The sequence below is a fragment of the Periplaneta americana genome, chromosome 1 (assembly GCF_040183065.1).
Source record: "Periplaneta americana isolate PAMFEO1 chromosome 1, P.americana_PAMFEO1_priV1, whole genome shotgun sequence".
In the NCBI taxonomy this organism is placed as follows: domain Eukaryota; kingdom Metazoa; phylum Arthropoda; class Insecta; order Blattodea; family Blattidae; genus Periplaneta; species Periplaneta americana.
Genome location: NC_091117.1, coordinates 186,665,242 through 186,685,013, shown reverse-complemented (window position 1 = coordinate 186,685,013; position 19,772 = coordinate 186,665,242). Strand labels below are relative to the sequence as shown.

Below are 19,772 nucleotides of genomic sequence, written 5' to 3'. Positions count from 1 at the left end.
GTATAAAACAATTTTAGTCTCGGAGAGTAAGCAAAAACGAGGAAAATTGTATTAAATTTTTCGTTTGAAATATCTCAACGAATAACCCCCTGAAATTAATGACATTACTTACAGTTAACTCTGTATATATATATAAAGGGTGCGGCAAAACATCCTCCCTAATTTAAAGTTTAAATAAAAAACAGATGGATCAAAATAAGGAAACTTTATTAATATGAATGGTATCTTAACATTGGGAATTTTTCATTTTTTGAATAACGTATCTCTCAAGTGCTGTCCTTCACTGTCAATACATTGTTGAATCCAACTTCGGAAATTCTGCATCACTCTAACTAGCATTTCTTGAGGAATAAGACCAATTTCTTCCTGTATTACATTTCTTAGGTCTGGCAAAGTCCTCGGCCGATGTTTGAACATCTCAGCCTTAAGATGCCCCCATATAAAAAAATCTAGTGATCGTGCTGGCCAGGGGACGTCGCCACGTGAAGAAATTAAGCGTCCGGGAAACATGTGTCTCAGGACTTGGAGGGAAATCTGAGCTGTGTGAGAGATGGCTCCGTCCTGCTGAAACCATACCTGGTCAATCTGCAGCGCATTGAGTCTTGGTGCCAAAAAATTGTTGATCATAATAGTGTACCGCTGAGAGTTTGCTGTCACAGTAGCACTATCATCTTCAAAAAAGTAAGGACCAAGTATCCCGACTCTTGCAACCGCGCACCATACAGTAACACGGTCGTTATGTAGAGGTTATTCATGAAGTTCACGAGGGTTCTGTCCACTTCAATATCGGAAATTTTGATGATTCACGTATCCCGATAATTGAAAATGTGTAATGCAGATACTGAAGATGCTGTGATTCTTTTTAGTGATGAAGCACATTTTCACTTATCGGGATGCGTGAATCATCAAAATTTCCTATATTGGAGTGGATAGAACCCTCGTGAACTTCATGAATAACCTCTACATAACGACCGTGTTACTGTATGGTGCGCGGTTGCAAGAGTCGGGATACTTGGTCCTTACTTTTTTGAAGATGATAGTGCTACTGTGACAGTAATCTCTCAGCGGTACACAGTCGCATTCAACAATGCATTGATAGTAAAGGACACCACTTGAGAGACACGTTATTCAAAAAATGAAAAATTCCCACTGTTTAGATACCATTCTTACTTACTTACTTACTTACTTACAAATGGCTTTTAAGGAACCCGAAGGTTCATTGCCGCCCTCACATAAGCCCGCCAGCGGTCCCTATCCTGAGCAAGATTAATCCAGTCTCTATCATCATACCCCACCTCCCTCAAATCCATTTTAATATTATCCTCCCATCTACGTCTCGGCCTCCCTAAAGATCTTTTTCCCTCCGGTCTCCCAACTAACACTCTATATGCATTTCTGGATTCGCCCATACGTGCTACATGCCCTGCCCATCTCAAACGTCTGGATTTAATGTTCCTAATTATGTCAGGTGAAGAATACAATGCGTGCAGTTCTGTGTTGTGTAACTTTCTCCATTCTCCTGTAACTTCATCCCGCTTAGCCCCAAATATTTTCCTAAGCACCTTATTCTCAAACACCCTGAACCTATGTTCCTCTCTCAGAGTGAGAGTCCAAGTTTCACAACCATACAGAAGAACCGGCCATTCATATTAATAAAGTTTCCTTATTTTGATCCATCTATTTTTTATTTAAACTTTAAATTAGGGAGGATGTTTTGCCGTACCCTTTATAAAATTTATTTATTTATTTAGGCCTATATGTATATTTAAGTGTACACATACATACCTATCATGTTTAATTGTTTTTAATAGAGTTGCTTTCTAATGGCAAAACATTTTATAATTCGAGTAGAACGAATTTTTATCATTTTATAAGCATTCGCTTTCTAAACTGTTTTATGAGCATCTTAATGGCGTTCCATAGTATGTTGTACTAATGTCATAATTTGAATTATTATTTTAATGTTAAATAATACATGGATGGATGATTTAATTTCCTAAGAATTATTATATGAATAAGAATTCCAAAATGGTACATTAAGATAAATGCAGTAGCTTCCTTCTACATTCTTCCTCCTTACTTAACTCAGCCATAGGCCTCACAGACGCTGAATAACCTTGAGAGGGTAAGATAATTTGTACCCCTTGGCCTATGAGAATGGCTCTTTGTGCTGCAATCTCAATACCCTCGATGACCTTGACACAGGTGACCTTGGTGACTGCAGCGCCTCTCCTACGCCGCAGCGACTCGCGCGGTGCCCTCAACGCGGTCCGGCCGCTGCCGCCCAGACCGCAGCTTCTGAGGCGACTCGATAGCAGGACCTCGCTCGCACCGCGCCCTCCTTTTCCACAGCCCCGGCCCGCCGCCAGGCCTCCCTTCGTCAGGCCCCCGTTCAATGGCCCCCTTCCCGGCGTCAGGCCGCCCCCGGGACTAATCAGACCGCCGCCGCCTCCCAGACCGTACGCCGCGCCCCAGGATGGCGTCGTGCCGCCGCTAGGCGGGGGTGGCATGGGAGCGGAGGCCACCAAGCACCAGCAGCAGCAGCAACAGCAGGAGCAGAGAAAGGGTCTCGACCCTGAACGACGTCAGAGGGTTCTGAACTTCATCAAGAGCCGCATCCACACCATGGATCCACAGAGACCCGCGTCCCGCGCTAGCGGCGACGTCTTTTCCATTAACGGCCACCTCGATGCCGCTCAGAGGGAGCCGGCGTCCTTCGCCGCCAAGGCGGATATGCAGCGCCCACCTTCAGTCGCGTCTGATATTAACCGGCCACCGTCGGCCGCTTCAGTCGCACCTCCTGTTACACCGTCGCAGATTCAACGGCCGCCGTCGACTGTACCTTCTGCTTCCCCATTGGCGTCAACCGATTTTCAAAGACCGCCCTCAGCCGCATCTAATGGACCTCCAAGATTGCCAACCGAATTTCAAAGGCCACCGTCGGCCGCATCTACCGGACCTCCACAGATACCAATTGAGCCTCAGAGGCTGCCATCGGCCGCATCTAATGGTCCCCCAATGATGACAACCGAACTTCAAAGACCGCCGTCAGTTGCATCTACTGGACCTCCTCTCAAGCCAACTGAACCTCACAGGCCACCGTCGGGTGTATCTATTGCACCTTCAGTGGTATCAACCGAGCTTCATAGGCCGCCATCGGCCACACCTAGCGTACCTTCAGTGGTGCCAACCGAGCTTCAAAGGCCGCCGTCGGCCGCATCTAACGGACCTCCAATCAAACAAACCGAGCTTCAGAAGCCGCAATCAGCCGCAACAAATGGACCCCCAGTTGTGCCAACAGAGTTCCCTAGGCCACCATCGGCCGCACCTCCGATGATTCCTCAGAGACCGACATCGGATCCTCCGAAGCCTTCGCCGGCGCCCAGTAAGATTTTAAATGGCGAAGCCATCAAGCCTGCCGAAGGCCTCAAGAACGGACTTGCGCCAGCGGTGAGTAAGGACGAGGACGACGACGACAATGACGTGGTGATCGTCAGTCGAGCAGATGTCGTATCGACGTCATCTGACGACGTTGTAATGGGCGGGAAACCTCCAGGTACAGCAACTGATGAAGCGCAAAAGTCCAAACCCGTCGTCTTCGAATCGCATCTCACGGAGAGTTTGAGGTTCGAACCCAAACCGAAACCTCCAGCAGCGGTCAAAAAGGAGGAGCCGCTCAGAAAGGAAGTTGATGAAGATAAAGTATCTACCAAGGAGGAAAAGGACAAAGAAGACAAAGAGAAAGAATCTCCGAAGAAGGAGCAGGTGAAAGAGAATGATGTGATGACGACAAAACCAGAAACGAAGGTGTCAACGACAAAGAAAGAAGTAGAAGATTTAGGTGCAAAGGAATTATCCATAACGGAAGAAAAACCGTTGGATAAATCTCCAGTGAAAAACGTGACAATGTTAGATAAAGACAGGGACGTTGATAGCAAAGCAGATTCGCCGAAAAAAGTGAGTGAAAGTGAACAAAGACCGAAGGAGCCAGAGACTGTGGATGTAAGTGCGTCGAAATTTGTGGAGAAGAAAGGTGATACGAAAATAAGTGAAAAGGAAGGTAAACAAGAATCTGAAAAAGAAATAGACGAGAAAGCTGCGTTAGCCGAAAGGGAAGAGGACACGAAGGGAGCATCACCAAGCAAGGAACACGAAAAGGAGGTTGATACGAAGAAGGAAACTTCAAAGCAACCAGAAGAACCAAAAGTAGAGCCGGAAAGTAAAAAGGAATCTCCAGAAAAGAAGTCGAAAGAAATTGAAAAGGAGTCACAAGAGAAAGAAGATGAAGAATTGAAGAAGGAATTACAAGAAAAGAAAGAGGAAGAATTAAAGAAGGAATCACCAGAAAAGAGAGCGGAAGAATTGAAGAAGGAATCACCAGAAAAGAAAGCGGAAGAATTAAAGAAGGAATCGCCAGAAAAGAAAGCGGAAGAACTAAAGAAGGAATCGCCAGAAAAGAAATTAGAAGACATAAAGAAGGAATCGCCAGAAAAGAAAGCAGAAGAATCAAAAGTGGCATCCCCAGAAAAGAAAGTAGAAGAATCGAAGGTGGAATCCCCAGAAAAGAAAGCAGAAGAATCGAAGGTAGAATCCCCAGAAAAGAAATCGGAAGAATCGAAGGTAGAATCCCCAGAAAAGAAAGCGGAAGAATTAAAGAAGGAATCCCCAGAAAAGAAAGCGGAAGAATTAAAGAAGGAATCACCAGAAAAGAAAGCGGAAGAATTAATGAAGGAATCACCAGAAAAGAAAGCGGAAGAAGCAAAGAAGGAATCGCCAGAAAAGAAAGCGGAAGAACCAAAGAAGGAATCGCCAGAAAAGAAAGCGGAAGAACCAAAGAAAGAATCGCCAAAAAAGGAAACGGAGGAATTAAAGAAGGAATCGCCAGAAAAAGAAGCGAAGAAACTAAGGGAAAAATCACCTGAAAAGCAACTAGAAGAATCTGCGAAAGAATCTCTAGAAAATAAACTAGAAGAATCTAAAAAAGAATCAATAGAAAAGGAACCAGAAGAACTTAAGAAGGAATCGCCAGAGGAGAAACTAGAAGAACCAAAGAAAGAGTCTCCAGAAAAGAAACCGGAAGAACCAAAGAAGGAGTCGCCAGAAAAGAAACCGGAAGAACCAAAGAAGGAGTCCCCAGAAAAGGAAGCAGAAGAACCAACAAAGGAATCTCCGAAAAAAGAATTGGAGAAAGCTGTGGCAGCAGTGGAAGAACCGGCTGTTGAAGTAAAGAAAGAGTCTCCCAAGAAAGAACAAGAAAATGAAGTGGACAAGAAAGAAGAATATCTCGAAAAAGAAACGGACGAAACTACAAAGGAATCTCAAGAAAAACCAGGAGATAAGGAAGTTGGTAAAGAAGAAAAGAAGGAAGAGATACCTGAAATAAAATCGGCGGAAGAAGAAGCAGTGAAAGAGCCATCGGAAGATGAAGGAAAAGAAGCTGTAAAGAAAGTGGAACCTTCTGAAGATGTAAAAGAATCTTTGTCGAAAGAAGTACCGGAAGGTGCTCAGGAGAAGGAGGATGTAGAAAAAGCAGCATCTCCTAAGAAAGAGGTGGAAAAGAGCGAGGAAGAGGAGCCAAAGAAAGAAGAATCACCAGTGAAAGAGGAATCAGAGGCGCATAAAGAGGAGTTAAAGGTAGAAGTTGAAATGGAAGCTGCCCCGAAGGAAGAACCAGCTTTGCCAGAGACGGAAGTACCGAAGGAAGAACAAGCAGCAGAACCTGCAGTGGAAGAATCGTCGCCGAAGGAGGAGCCTAAGGCAGAAGCAACGACTCTAGCGAAGAAATCGCCGATGAAAAAACCGAAATCCCCTTGTCCCGGTGTTGAGAGAGGAGCATCGCGTCCTGGCAGCGTTTCCCCTGCTCTTTCGAAGACGGGTACACCCAAGAAGAGTAGGACGACGTCGGAATCTGAGTCGGCCACGCCTAAAAAGAGCAGGGCAGTGACGCCGACGTCAACGCCCAAGAAGCTGGCCGTAAGAACGACACCAGAATCGGAGGGCGAGAAGTCGCCCAGAGCGAGGACGCCTAAAGACCAGGAGGAACCCAAACCCAAGAAGAAAATCGTGAAGAAGAAACCGAAGGACACCGCAGACGAAGTCGCCAAGAAACAAGGTAACATCCATGTGATTGTTGCCATCTGGATTGTGGTTTTGCTGTTATACTGATTTTCTTTTCCTGAACAAGTTTTAGTAACGAATCAAGTTTACATGTATGTGAAATACATATAACTGTAATTTTAATTCCTGTGATTTTCACGCACATTGCTAAGACGAATTTTGTAATACACTATTTTGTATATAATTGTCTTAACACTTTTGCACAAATATATAAGTAACGCCAGTAGGCCTATACCTATATTTTTGTAGAAGATTAAAATAACAACAATAAAATACAATAAGGACCGGTATGTTAATTCTTTAATAAACTATATTGAATGTTTTTAACTTTTAAAACTCATCTCACAATTTAAAAACTGTAACATCTTTAAAAAATGTTATGAGATAATTGTATGTTATGCTTCTTAGAGGTTTTCAGCGATATACAAGGGCATTCGATAAGTAATGGCAATAATGCTGTAAATCAGTGCTCCTAGCTGTGACCATTGAAATCTTGTACTACGTAATAGAGCAGCGATTGTTTCATAAATTTGCAATATTGAAAGACTCGGTGTAACTTACAAATCCAACCTTTATCCGTTTATTTTACTACAGAAAAAAGTATTAAAAATTTGTTTAAAAAAAACAGAAAGATTACTCAACTGAATTATACATCATGATTACACAACTTTTAACACTATATCACTTCGGAATATATATTATAAAGGCGCCAAGACCAGCAACAACCAGTTCTGAAGAAGGTCAATAACAGACCGAAACATGTTAACCAGGTTCGATAGAATTTAACACGAGAAAGACATATAATACATATTCCGAAGTCAACTGAATTGTTGTTTAAACATTTCAAAGTTTTCAACATTAAACAAATTTATTATTTAATTTTATTAAAATACTTTCACGGAAATCTTAATAACTTTGAAAGGTATATACATAAATATAGAACTAAAAATATGAATTATCTGCGTTTATCTTAACCTAAATGTAAAACCAATGCAGCTTTTTATCTTAGTCAAGGTCCAAGATTATTAAACAAATTTTATTCTAATATTATTTAACCATTAATCATCTCCAAGTTAATAAAAGAATATAAAAATTTGTATTGGAGTTATAGTTAGGTTCAGATACTTAACATTTTTCAATCTAATTTATTCATTCTCAATTTTATTTTTCTTTGTATTAGAATCTTCTCCTGAGCACGAGTCTTACTCATTCAGGAGTGGGCTAGTTTATTTTATATTGTATTAACTTGTATTTATTTGAACCTTACTAACAATAAAAGTAAATAAATAACCATATTTTTAATACAGTGGTTGTTTCTGATTTTTAGTAAACAATACAGCCCTGAAAGTACGAACAAAGGTGCTACATAAAAATCCAAGTTGTAACAGAAAAACGTGCAACTCAGTGCTTTAGGACATTACAAGAAACCTGTGGGAGAAAAGTCCTACTGTACTGAACTATTTCAAGTTGGGTGAAAGCGAGGCATTCGCTTTCACCCAAGAGTTGACATCCGAAGAGCTTTAGATTGATCAAAACGAGGCATTCGCTTTCAATCAAGAGTTGACATCCGAAGAGCTTTAGATTGATCAGTGAGAGAGATATCCATAAATGCTGCTGCAGATAAAATCAGTCGTTTTCCCAGAATTTTGCAATGTATTGTTGACATAGCGGGAAATGTATGTAGTGTCAAAAGTAAACTAAATAAATTTAGTGTGAAACGGTAACTATGTTGCCATTACTTTTCGAATGCCCTAGTATAAGTCAATTGTTATTTTTGTTGCTTTTTAACTACACTGTTTCCGTTCACGGAGCATTTTCAGCGTATTTCCACACTGGAGTTAGTGATTCAGCGAAAGAGGGAGAAACTCCAGTAGAAATGTTCATGGTTTTATTAAATTTGTAACATTGATAAAATAAAAACCATGCCGATTCAGATATTGTGATATTTGTAACATTCATGAGACAATAAAAGATACCAATTTATATTCTGTGATAACTTTTCTGCATTGTCACAAATATTCTGCAGTGAAAATATTTACACAAACAAATTAAATAGTTGAGAATTTTTCTTCTAGACAAACTCCCAATCTTGCTGAATCCTTAAACTAACAGCAAACATTCTCAAGCGAACAGATAAAAATGTTTTTTTCTTCCACCATTTTAGTAAGTCAAAACAAGTGCTTGTACAAATTTTGGCCACTCGAGCGCAATTATAAGGGCCGTAAAATAAGTTTCCCTGGGCCGTTTACAGAAAGAAAACAATCTTATTGGAAACATTTATTGGAACAGATACAACTACTTTTGAGCTATATTTCGACAGATTCCCTATTAGAATTGAAACATTTGTCATGCCATGGGATCGACAGAGAGGTGCAGACGACTGTCACTAAGACAAATGTCTCAATTCCAGTGGGAATATGTTGAAAAATAGCTCAATAATTGATGTCTCTGTTCCAATAAATATTTCCATTAAATTGTACAACCCAAAATTTTTATAGGCACTTGTTTTGACATCACTAACATGGTGGAAGAAAAAACGTAACTTTTTCATCTGCCCCCATGAGAATGTTTGCTTGTAAGGTTCTTTTTCTTAGCTATTGAAAGGTGAGATTATAAGATTTATGTACTCGCAATTAGACTATCTTTTTTATATTGTAAGCCTAACCTGTAAAACTTTATTATTCCAGTTAACATGTCCGGATGCATATACATGCAATATTTTGTTGCAGCTGTTTCTTGTAACTATTAAGATAATGTAATGTATATAGCATTTTTACTCATTGTCTGATCACAGTTCTAATGGAGTCACAACTTCAACACACACAACGAACTGACTTAATTTAAGAAACAGGAAACAAAAAACAAATAGTAATTAAACTTTGACGCTCTTAAAATAAATGAAGTAATGAAGCTACTAGCAAAATGAACAACCTTTGTTGCTATGACGACAATTTTAAATTGTATGATTGCGTGCTAAGTTGATGCACCAGTTTGTCAGAAATATGATTAATTATAAGTCATAGATGCAGGAATAATTTATTGTATGAAGTTGGTTCCCTGTTATTATAACCCTTCAGTGCTCGCGCCTTAATTTGTGACACCAGTACTCGCGCGGTTGACATTTGTAATCCATCTCTTTTTTTAACAATCAATCCTTTTGCACGTATGAATATGTAATTTTACAATATGTATATAATAGTAACATGACTTAATTGATTCTGTTAAACTGTTTGTGATATAACAGTGTAACTCCATTTGAAATTTAATACATAAATCAGTGATGTCATTATGATATAATGAGTGGTATTATGATGTAAAAAATATAATTAAAATCTCTAGAGTTATTATCTCCTACTCCTAAAATTTAAGTCACTATTGAGTTCAGTTACATGTCTGTTTCATATGAGAAGAAATCATTGTTCTGTATTATCAAATATGTCCACTTAATCTTTGCAGGATAAAATAGCATTGCAACATTATAAATTACGTGTAAAATGTGTTAATGAAAGGCTTATAGGAAAAATCAAATTACAAATAAGGAAATCGAAAATATGCTCTTGTATTCTCTGCTGTTGAAAACACTGGCTTTACATTTGTAATCCACTCTAAAAACATATATTACTACACAGAAAAAAATCACATTTACATCCAAACACTTCAGACATCATGGCTAAACTGTAACAGAAAGATACTGAAAATTCGATGCTATCAGTATTGGAAGCGGAGATGTGATGACGTAATAAACAGAAGTGGATTACAAAGTATGCCGCGCGAGTACTGGAGGGTTTCTTTGCTACCTTTAAATATTTATATGATTAAAGCCAAGGTCACAGGAACATGAAACGATTAACAACTGTAACTTCACCAAATATATGCGTAATACTAAGGGCAACAAGCGGGACAGCTCTGTAGTTTCTCGAACCATTAACTAACCTTATGTTATTCTTCTCCCTTTCCACAGAAGGTGACCATGACAGTGGCGTGGACGAGTCTACGCAAGGAAATGTGAGTACCGCCAGTTAATATGTCAATACAATAACTAAGACAAATTCTCGTGTTTATAGCGTTATATAATTGTAATTAGCTGTAGCAGAACACTGTGCAAGATGTAATTCACACTTTTCATTTTATTGTATTAAACTTCAAAGGTAATACTAATAACAGTGAGATTATGACAAATATCATTACAATATTGCCAAATGTTACATTTGATCTGCTAAATTGATATTGAAACATGGATTTTGTAAATAAGGAATATAATATTGACGTACATAATTTAAGTAATCTTAAGGGGAGTGAGTAGTGTAGCCTGTGCGATTAAAGAATTTCAGTACAAATATTTCTAGGCTTTTAGGCTGATGTTCAGAGTGGAATAAAAATTGCCATGGTTATACAAACAATCATTCTGAATTCAGTAGTATAAAATACAACTAATTATCTTCGTATGCAAGAGCAAAAGAAAGAAGGTCCTGACTGATAACCTGTTTTCCCACTTTGCTAAATGTACCTCATTCTTCAGGTGCACATTATTTGCAACAATCTTTACACATACGTCTTGTATTTTTTAAAGTTATCAAGTAATGTATATTTTAAATCCTGAAGCAAAACTTAGTTAAATATTTCACCCTTAATGAAACAGAAAAAAATATTGAACTTTGATTAACAGTTTTGCGATTTTTTTCAATGCATGCATATTTTTTCTTCGTGTTATGTGTGTGATATTCTTAAACCCGAAGCTATACTTTGTAGAACGCAGGGTGCAGAAAACACTGTAAAAATGTCATGCAAATTTATTCAGTAGTTTCAGGGAAAAATGCACCTAAGTTTGAAAAATATAAATTTACGGGAATCTGTATTAAAAAAAGACGGATGTATGAATTACATGCACCGCCACGCCGGCAAATTTAAAGAGATGATTTAATGGGCTTGTCTGTAGAGATATCCTCATATTACATATAATGTTTTGAAGGAAAAGTTTTGTATTTTTTCTGAAACAAAAAATTTAAAAAAAAATTATTTTTGACCCCTAATCACTACCCAGTTCTATTTAAATTTTGTCGCTAGAAAGCTTAACTTCTTATCACTATACCTCAACCATACCTAGACAGACAGCGCAGTGAACAGAAGTTGGAAAAAGTAAACAAGCCCTAGTCTGGCCCCCCCACCTCCGTCCAGTACTCCGCTATCAGTTAACCTGTATATCCCCGGCCGGGACCTCAACTTCGAAGTCTAGTGATAAGCTGATAACAAATATAATTTTATTATAGATTAATGTATATTAAGTTTTCAATTTATTGTTATCTCTTACTGCATCCAATAGCTATAGTTGAGAAGGTGCTTTGCTTGAGTAGTTACATTTTATCACTGAACTCTAGCTTTCAGTTGCGATCGACTATTTTCGTGTATTAGGCCTGGCATTAATACTTAATTTTTTAATTAACTGGTTTTTCTTCTTTTCCGGTGCCTTGAGAGTTTTTCTTTTTTCATGTTTAATTAATAACTTAAAGAGTGATAGAAATACTTATTGACTTTCTCTAGAAGAGAAGTACATCTAGTGGTCTCATGTTATAGACTTATGGCATGTAAAATAACCCTGTCCCTTACAGAGGTCTCCAGGAAAAATGTATCACCCACTTATCGTTTATTTAGAAGTTCGATATTGACTAACTCTGCAGCTGAAACATAGTTAAATAAAGTACTACAACTACTATATTGCTACTTCCAAAATTCCCCGTTTTTTATATTATTTCTTTAGTTTTATGATACTGGACTACTTAACTGAAATAAATATGCATGTTTTTACATACAGGAACGAGCGAGCGATGGAATGTTTTGCTGCTGCTACAAAAATAGTCCAGCGGTGCCATGCGATGGTATGCGGTTGTTGCACGAGACTCATGTCATGAGTTATTGTCCTTTCGGCCTTTGACAGTATTAAACCTTCAATAAAATGATTCTAGATAGACTGATAGTATCTTGCACATAATAGTAAATGTTTATGAGATAATCCAGGTATGAAATAAACATCTGAAGTCTCAGAAGTGTTGTTTATAAGGAAAATCAGAATCGAACGAGTGTGTTGAAAGCTTCAATATGTGGATTACTGATATATTCAAAAGCTCAATTCTTATAATTATTAGTCATTCCTATTCTATCTTCAACGTCCTTCTCATCATTATTATTATCTGTCTTCAAGTATTGTTTCTTTTAGCCCATTTGATCACTCTAGTGAAGATTATGACCACAGTACTGTAGGTAGGAATCCCCGGTCATGTGACGAGCATGATGCAAGGTCACCGCTTGTCTTGTTCCCCTTTTCCACGTGAAATACAGACTCACAAATCTGTACAAAAAAAATTTGAACATTTTAACATTATAGTACTCTATAAAAAGAGACTACAGAATTTCGTATTAATTTCGAAAAAACAATCGTGATGAAAATATTGTATTTAGCTTTTTATCGCTGATAGTTACAAGATTATCGTAATAATTTCTCATAAATTGAAAAGCGATTTTTACCGTGAAAAAATAACGTTATACTACATGTTAGGCGTCAAAATAATGATAGATTTTAATTGATGCTTGTTGTAGAAGCTACCCTTTCTTCTTTAAGGCGCACATGGTCTTTATTTTTTAAACAGTGTGTAGACACTGTCTCGTTTCTGCCAGTCAAGGGTGTTGATATTTTAGGAACTTTTTCCAATATTCAGTTGTAAAGATAGATCGAAAGTCGACAATTACACTTCATTCCAGAGCTAAAGAATTCATTATTTAAAAATTGTTTGTAAAGATAGAGTTCATTGGAGCTGAAAGCTGAACTTTGCAACTAACAGCATAAATAGCTCACAAATAATAATAATAATAATAATAATAATAATAATAATAATAATAATAATAATAATAATAGCTCGATCGGCTGAGACTCTCGCCTGCCGATCCGGAGTTGCGCTCGGGCGCGGGTTCTATTTCCGCTTGGGCTGATCAACTACTCGTTTTTTCCGACGTTTTTCCCAATCGTAAGAAAAATGTCAGGTAATCTATGGCGAATCCGCGGCCTCATCTCACCAAATACCATCTCGCTATCACCGATCCCATTGACGCTAAATAATAATAATAATAATAATAATAATAATAATAATAATAATAATAATAATAATAATAATAATATTAATATTAATAATAAATATTATTATTATTATTTTATTTTATTAATTGAACCTAACAGGATTAAGGCCATAAGGCCTTCTCTTCCATCGTACCAGGTAGTACATATAAATACAAAAAAAAAAGAAATACAGACGCTGATGAAAATAATACAAATTAAATTAAAGCCCTATAGAGGGTCAATAGGGTCAAAAGAACACTATAGAGCTCTCATCGAGCTAATACAAGAAAAAAAAAGAAAAGAAAAAGAAAGAAAAACAGAGATAGCAAAGGTGATAGTGATGACTGATTATGATGATAATAATAATAATAATAATAATAATAATAATAATAATAATAATAAATACATTACATATTTATTGCCAATTTTACAACAGCATAGTTACAATATTTACTATATGTTAAGGTTAAGCCGAAGTTGCGCAACCTGACAGTTGTTCAACAAGCAATTCCATGAACTAGAATGTGATTTTTAAATTTAAATTTGAATTTTGATATTGTCCGACTGTCTCTGACATGGTCAGGGAGAGAATTCCAGAGGCTTGGAATCGATATGCTGAAAGATGATGAGTAGAAGGGTGTTCTGTTCAGAGGAATAGAGAGAAGGTACAATGTTAAGGAATAATGTTTATTGCCAGAAAAATACAATACAAAGAAATTGTAAATTTACAAAATTCTAGAGAGTATGCTATTCTCGTGATCAGAGGAAAATTCGATACATAATACATTTACATGCATAAATTTCAATAAAATAACGTCTAAAAATTAATAATTACTCATAACAAATTGCTTACATACATTTTTAAATTTCAAACTGTTAGAGGTAAAGAAAGATGTATATTTTTATGAGATTTAGTAGTTGATACAGCGTCGTTAAATAACCCAATAATAATAATAATAATAATAATAATAATAATAATAATAATAATAATAAATACATTACATATTTATTGCCAATTTTACAACAGCATAGTTACAATATTTACTATATGTTAAGGTTAAGCCGAAGTTGCGCAACCTGACAGTTGTTCAACAAGCAATTCCATGAACTAGAATGTGATTTTTAAATTTAAATTTGAATTTTGATATTGTCCGACAGTCTCTGACATGGTCAGGGAGAGAATTCCAGAGGCGTGGAATCGATATGCTGAAAGATGATGAGTAGAAGGGTGTTCTGTTCAGAGGAATAGAGAGAAGGTACAATGTTAAGGAATAATGTTTATTGCCAGAAAAATACAATACAAAGAAATTGTAAATTTACAAAATTCTAGAGAGTATGCTATTCTCGTGATCAGAGGAAAATTCGATACATAATACATTTACATGCATAAATTGCAATAAAATAACGTCTAAAAATTAATAATTACTCATAACAAATTGCTTACATACATTTTTAAATTTCAAACTGTTAGAGGTAAAGAAAGTTGTATATTTTTATGAGATCTAGTAGTTGATACAGCGTCGTTAAATAACCCAATAATAATAATAATAATAATAATAATAATAATAATAATAATAATAATAATAATCATCATCATCATCATCATCCACGGCGCTACAGCCCTTTCAGAGCCCAGACCGATCAGCTGGCTGCTGGCCTCACGTTCACATATCGAAGCAGAGGTGGACGAACATCCAACCAGAATGGTAGGTATCGTTTGGTTAGCACGATGATCCCCTCAGACGTTATAACTGGCTTTCGTAATCGGATTTCGTTACCTAACGTAGCTCTCCAAGTGCATTACCGTGCTGGTTGGGCACCGTTCCCATATCCTAGTCGAAATTTCATGAAAAAATATCTTTCCCCATGAGGACTCGAACCAGCGCGCATTCCGTAACGCGAGCCCTGGGCAGGTTACAGTATTAATACAAAGTAAATCATGTTACGATTTATTATTCTTTAAATATTTCAGCTGTGAATTATTTAACGATCATTTTGTAGTACTCGACGTCACTTGCAGACCTCGTCGTGCTGTTTAAAAATAAGACGCATGTTACGATGGGTACCAAGGAATTAAAGCGCAATTAATTACAGCTGATAAGCATATAATGGAGCACAGTCGCTCATTTCATAGTCGCTTAAAGTGACTAATTAGCTAGCTCTTCGCCAATTTGTTATGGTTAAGTTATATTCTTGTCCAGTGTCGTCTGAGAGTAATTTCTGATAGTAAGTTCTACAATAAAAAATCTCGCCAACGGCAAAGTTCTTGTTGTAATACATTTATTGTTGGTGAACAACAATTTTTTTTAATTATGTTTTATTTAACGACGCTCGCAGCTGCCGAGGTTATATCAGCGTCGCCGATGTTCCGGAATTTGGCACACTTAAATGCCATCAACCTGGGCCGGGATCGAACCCGTAACATTGGGCACAGAAGGCCAGCGTTATACCGCCTGTGCCACCGAGGGCGACGTGAACAACAATATTGCTATATAAATTCCCCATCGATTTTGTGATGTTTATGGTCCTATTAATAGTAAGGGCACAGCATTCGTCTCATTTCCTTAAAGAAGGGTCAACTGATGTCCAATATGAAGAGCGAAGTGACCGATCAAGTGTGGTGACTGACCATGAACGCTCGCAATGAGGGTCAGAGGTCACTTGACCCAATTGATTGTTGTTGTTATTTTTTCAAAGACCGCATAAAATGCCTCTGCTAAGAAGCATAATAAATAGAGGGATTTATAATTTACAAAATAGCAAATGCTTCATAATGGATTGATGATAATGATCAATATTATTATTATTATTATTATTATTATTATTATTATTATTATTATTATTATTATTATTTACTTGGTTATTTAACGACACTGTATCAACTACTAGCTTACTTAGCGTCCATGGTAGTGGTGACATTTAGATGGTATTTGACGAGATGAGGCCGAGGATTCGTCAAAGATTACCTGACATTCGCCTTATTGTTGGAGGAAACCTCGGAAAAACCTGACCAAGTAATTAGCTCAAGCAGGTATCGAACCCTTGCCCGAGCGCTACTCCAGATCGGCAGGCAAGCGTCTTAGCCGACTGAGCTACGTCAATGGCAGATTATTGTTATTGAAATACAAATGCTTAATATTAAAAAAATAATGGTCAGTAAATTTAGAATGTAAGTTTTAGATTGTCTCATTTCTTGGAATTTAATACAATAGCTGTGCCCACAGACTTTCTAGTCAATGAACAATGTTAAAAAATATGCATACCTATTGTTAATGTAAATTCCCACTAACTGATACTCTTAGTTTCAAAGTATTTTTGGCCTCCTTATAACAATAACAGATCAGGAATGTATAATATCAATTTCATTTAAATGAAAAAAGGGTGAATTGATCCTTCACCCCTCGAAGAAATAGAAAAATTCTGTGGCAGTCCATGTGAAAGATGATTCGATTAACCGTACTGAATCAGCTCAGAAATTCTTGCAGCGTTTTTGAAATTAGGGAGATGGATTGTTGAGCATATTGTGACTGCAGACGAAACATTTACCAAGGTATTTTATAAACTGACATCCATCCAATCAAAACAACAATCCGTGCAATTGTGTCATTAATCATCCCCGAAAGTAAGAATTCCCTAAACAGGCACGTTCTGTCAGAGCCGTTGTCCGGAATGAAATTGAGTCGCCATTGTTGGTTTTTTCTCGAACGTGAAACCACAATTAATGACGATGCTTTTATCAAAGCTTGAAGACAATGAGACGCGCTGTCCAGAACAAAGGACGTGGAATGCTATCTTCTGAGAATGTGCTTCTGTGCCCCAAGATGTGGCTGTACACCACGACTGGAAAAGTTCTGATGATTCAGGAGTCTGGATGGAAGTTTTCCAGTTCCCGTCCTACAGTTCCGAACTTGCGCCAAAGCACTCAAAGCAGTGGCTCACAAAATCAGAATGGCTGAACCAACTGGAATTTATTTCTTTGACACGGTTATAAGGAAGAAAAAATGCCTGTAAATCAGTGGTGACTATGTGGAAAGTAAAGTACGTAAAGTACATATCGATAGCTAGGAAGTGATAGCTTACCTCGTATCTGTAAATTTTCAGGTAAATAAAAAATTGTTTTAAAAATTAATTTTTCTCAAAATAGACAAGCTTTTATATGTCGTCATTGTTCCTGCAATAACTCCTATGTGCAAAATATAACTATTTTCAGTGGGAAGAAAAAACACGTTTACTGATTCTATGGCAGATTGTGAATTCTTACATTTTCGGAAGAAATAAATATAGGAGATTTTATTAATAATTGATTAAATGACGATCTTACTCGTGTTAATTATGTAAGCATGTGCGGCTTACAGCTGTTTCGGTGATATTTGACACCATCCTCAGAGCCTTCTGTGTCTCGGCGTCATCTCAACTTCGCTCCCTGTTGTGTGAGTGCGTTCGTGTGATGAAGAGTTGAGTCAAAACACACACAACAGGCAACGAAGTTGAATGACGCCGAGACACAGAAGGCTCTGAGGATGGTGTCAAGTAGCACCGAAACAGCTGTAAACCGCACATGCTTATATAATTAACACGAGTAATATCGCCATTTAATCAATTATTTATATTCAAGTGTTAAAAGCTGTGTACGAAAGATTCAACAGAGATTTTATTATTTGCTGTATCACTATTTAAGTTATTTAATAGAGCAAAAATCTGAAAATCGATAAATATGTCACATAGGAGTTATTGCAGGAACAACGACGATGTGCTTCTGCTTTGCGAGATCTTCTGCTCGAGGGAAAATATTAGTTAACTTTCCAATTTTTGGAACATAATAATAATGTAATTAATCTAAATTGGACGTCCAAGAAAACTTTGGATAGATTTCTTCGAAGCTGGAATAGGCCATGATGCTTACTCCGTAAAGTGAATGATCTAAATAATAATAATAATAATAATAATAATAATAATAATAATAATTTAGTTAAAGTAAACGACCATTTTTTAGATAAGAGGTATACCTATCACTACTTAGCCGTCGATGTATTTATATTTTTAGCATGTGCAGGTCAATTCGAACTAAAATTATCTTATTTGTCAATTAGGTCTTAATTTTCATACTCATCTCGTAACATAAAAATTATGAAAAATACCCTACTCTTTTAAAAGTGGATAGAGGCAGAAAAGATCTGTGAACGAAAGTTAGCCACCTGCGTAGTTCAGTTGGTACGCGCGTATATATGCTGATTCGGAATTGTGCTCAGGCGTTGGTTCGATACCCGCATAGATTGTTACCTGATTGGGTTTCTTCCAAAGTTTTTCTCAACTGTAAGTCGAATGTCAGGTAATCACATAACGAATCCTCGCCCTCGTCTTGCCAAATACTATCTCGTTATCACCAACTTCATCGACGATAATCCTAGTAGTTGATACAGCTCCATTAAATAAACAACTAAAAATAAAATGATGTTAAATACATTTTACCCCTTGTTATTCTGAAGTTACATGTAGTACTCATTGTAACAAGATGTATCATTCAACTGTTTCTAATCACTTTGTTGATTATATAGCCGGTTTAGACGGCCATGAAATCTTGAACATGAATAAAACAGTTCTTAATGGTTCTGAGTTCAGATGGCCATGACATCGTGATCTTATAACCCCTCCAACTTGAAATATTTATTTAATGTAAATTTGTGCTATCGTAGAAAAAAACATTGTATAACACACATTCGTAAATTTATCTTTGCCTCGTTTCACAAACTTTACACTCGTGCCAAAAAGAGAAACTTTACGAACTTGTCTTATAAATAACTATTAAAAATGAATTTTTTGATCAGTGTATACAGGGTGATTCAGTGACTATGTTACAAAGTTTTAGGGATGACAGAAGAGACGATTATGAATAACTTTCATATAGGAACCTATGTCCAGAAACGTTCCTTTTGGTAATTACAAGCCTAGATATTATGTTAGTCAGTGTAACCAGCTAGAATTGAAGTCAAGGCCATCCTTTTGAAGTTTGGTTGCAGACGACCTGTTTCTGCAAACGTTGGTGATTTTTCATAAACATGGGATAAGCTAATTTAGCATCGAAAATAATATTTTGACTCGTTAAACCTTCCAACTTATTAATATGCATTTCATTAATTTATGGAAGCGCGAAAGGGAAGTGAGGAAACTTTCAAGGTTTAATCAGTCAAATATCATTTACGATGCCAACCAGCGATGTTTATCAGAAATCACCAACGTTTGCAAGAACAGGTCATCTGCAAACAAACTTCAAAACGATGGCCTTGAGTTCGATTCTAGCTGGTTACACAGACTAACATATTTAAGCTTGAAATTAGGAAATGGAACTTTTCCGGACATAGAGTAAGTTCATATATGAGCCTTTCAGAGCAAAAGTGGTGTAAGTCAAAATTAGGTGGTGAGGTTTAAAGTAAAAATTCTGTAAAATACAGCGCAAAGCAGCAATTAATATGTCCTTCTTGCTATCCACTGACTACTACTACTAGTTTAACTAGATTGAATATTAATTGCTACTTTGCGCTGTATTTTACAG

General features: G+C 37.0%; 1 protein-coding gene across 1 annotated transcript in view; it reads left to right on the top strand.

The window, feature by feature from the left end:
- Positions 1–19,772, top strand: part of LOC138695250 (calponin homology domain-containing protein DDB_G0272472-like) — a 227,161-nt gene that overhangs the window by 131,807 nt on the left and 75,582 nt on the right. Inside the window, exons 3-4 of the mRNA XM_069819718.1 lie at positions 2,206–6,112; positions 10,079–10,122. Of these exons, the coding sequence (XP_069675819.1) occupies positions 2,206–6,112; positions 10,079–10,122 (3,951 nt within the window). The remainder of the gene's footprint in view (positions 1–2,205; positions 6,113–10,078; positions 10,123–19,772) is intronic.